General features: G+C 60.8%; 1 protein-coding gene across 1 annotated transcript; it reads left to right on the top strand.

Annotated features, from left to right (window-relative positions):
* Positions 1-851: 851 nt before the first annotated feature.
* LOC106899782 (importin-4-like) lies at positions 852-1,488 on the top strand. The gene is made up of 4 exons (XM_014961693.1): positions 852-968; positions 1,044-1,130; positions 1,221-1,300; positions 1,434-1,488. The coding sequence occupies exons 1-4, from the start codon at positions 900-902 to the stop codon at positions 1,477-1,479; spliced, it is 282 nt and encodes a 93-aa protein (XP_014817179.1). The 5' UTR covers positions 852-899; the 3' UTR covers positions 1,480-1,488.
* The last annotated feature ends 137 nt before the right edge of the window (positions 1,489-1,625 follow it).

Raw genomic sequence — 1,625 nt, forward strand, 5'->3', positions numbered from 1 at the left:
AAAAGGGGGCGTGGTTAAGCAAAAGAGGGCGTGGTCAAGGGTTACACCCCCCCAGGAACGACGAGAAGACGGCGGCCGATTACAAAATCCAAGGGGGCTCCGTCCTCCACCTCGTCCTGGCCCTGCGGGGGGGCGGGGCCCCGCGGTGAGGGGGCGGAGCTCCCGCCGGGACACGCCCCCTTCTTTCTCCCCTTCCTCCTCCCTCCGGGGGGCGGGGCCGAGGGGACACGCCCACTCTTCTCACCCCCCCACCCGCTGAGGGGGGGCCTGGATTTTTTTTCCCCTCCCCCACCCCTCCCCCCTATTTCCCCTTGCACGGATATTTAATAAAAAGTTGGTGACGTCATCTTTGCGGCCTGTGATGTCATTTGGGGGGGCGGGTAAGGGTAAAGGGGGGGTCTCCTTTTAAAATGGTGATGTTGCCCTTTTAAGAGCGAGGCATCGCCCTTTGAAGAGTGAGACATTGCCCTTTTAAGAAGCGTTGCCCTTTGAGGAGCGAGGCATCGCCCTTTTAAGAGCCATCGCCCTTTTAAGAGCCATCGCCCTTTGAAGAGCGAGGTGTTGCCCTTTTAAGAGGCTTTTCCCTTTTAAGAGTGAGACGTTGCCCTTTTAAGACTCATCGCCCTTTGAAGAGCGAGGCGTTGCCCTTTTAAGAGGCATCACCCTTTGAAGAGCGAGATTTTGCCCTTTGAAGGGGCATCGCCCTTTTAAGAGGCTTTACCCTTTGAAGAGCGAGGCGTTGCCCTTTTAAGAGGCATCGCCCTTTTAAGAGCCGTCGCTCCTTTATAACCATCACCCTTTTAAGACACACATTGCGGTCCCCACCCCCCCCTCCCCTTTTCGCCGTCGCCCTTTTAAGACCCGTCCACACGCCTCCGTCCGCCATTTTGCCTCCCAAGATGGCGGCGCCCGATCTGGAGCGGCTCCTGGCCGCGTTGCTGGAGCCCGACAGCGCCGTTCTCCGGCAGGTACCGGTAAAACACCCCTCGGGGGGGGTTTCGGGGACCCCGGGACCCCCCTTTTAACCCTTTAATCCCCTCCAGGCCACCACCCGCCTCCGCGAGGCCTTCGCCGACCCCCAAACCCCCGCGCGCCTGGGCCTGCTTCTCAGCGCCGCGCCGCAACCACAGGTTTTTTTAAAAAAATCCCTTTTTTAAACCCTCCCTCCGGTACCGGGGACCCCAAATCTTTCTATTTTTATGATTTTACAACTTTTTTAGATCAGGCAATTGGCCGCGGTGCTGCTGCGGCGGCGGCTCCTGGGGAAGTGGCGGGGGCTGGACTCGAACCTGCGGCTCCGGTGGGTGCCCGGGGGGCGGGGCTTGGGGAGGAGGAGAGGGCGTGGTTTGTGGACCAGAGGGCGTGGTTTGGTGAGAAGAAGGTGGGGTTTGGGGAGGAGGGGGCGTGGCTAAGTCAGGCCCCGCCCCCTCCAGGCTGCCGGCGCTGGTGGCCGAGGCGCTGGAGCGAGAGACGGAGTGAGTTTTTGGGGGGAAATCGGGGGAAAACGGGGGTTTTTGGGGTGGGGGGACAAACCGGTTCAACCCAGTTCGTCCCAGTAAACCCCAGTCCCCCCCCCAGTCCCTCCCAGTGCTCCCAGTAACCCCAGTAACCCCCCCAGTCCCTCC

This window comes from Calidris pugnax, unplaced genomic scaffold (assembly GCF_001431845.1).
Source record: "Calidris pugnax isolate Ruff unplaced genomic scaffold, ASM143184v1 scaffold829, whole genome shotgun sequence".
NCBI lineage: Eukaryota > Metazoa > Chordata > Aves > Charadriiformes > Scolopacidae > Calidris > Calidris pugnax.

Coding starts and splice junctions, on each gene's coding strand:
- LOC106899782 (XM_014961693.1), top strand. CDS start 900: ATGGCGGCGCCCGATCTGGAGCGGCTCCTGGCCGCGTTGCTGGAGCCC. Junction 969..1,043: donor ACAGCGCCGTTCTCCGGCAG/GTACCGGTAAAA, acceptor AATCCCCTCCAG/GCCACCACCCGCCTCCGCGA. Junction 1,301..1,433: donor GACTCGAACCTGCGGCTCCG/GTGGGTGCCCGG, acceptor CGCCCCCTCCAG/GCTGCCGGCGCTGGTGGCCG.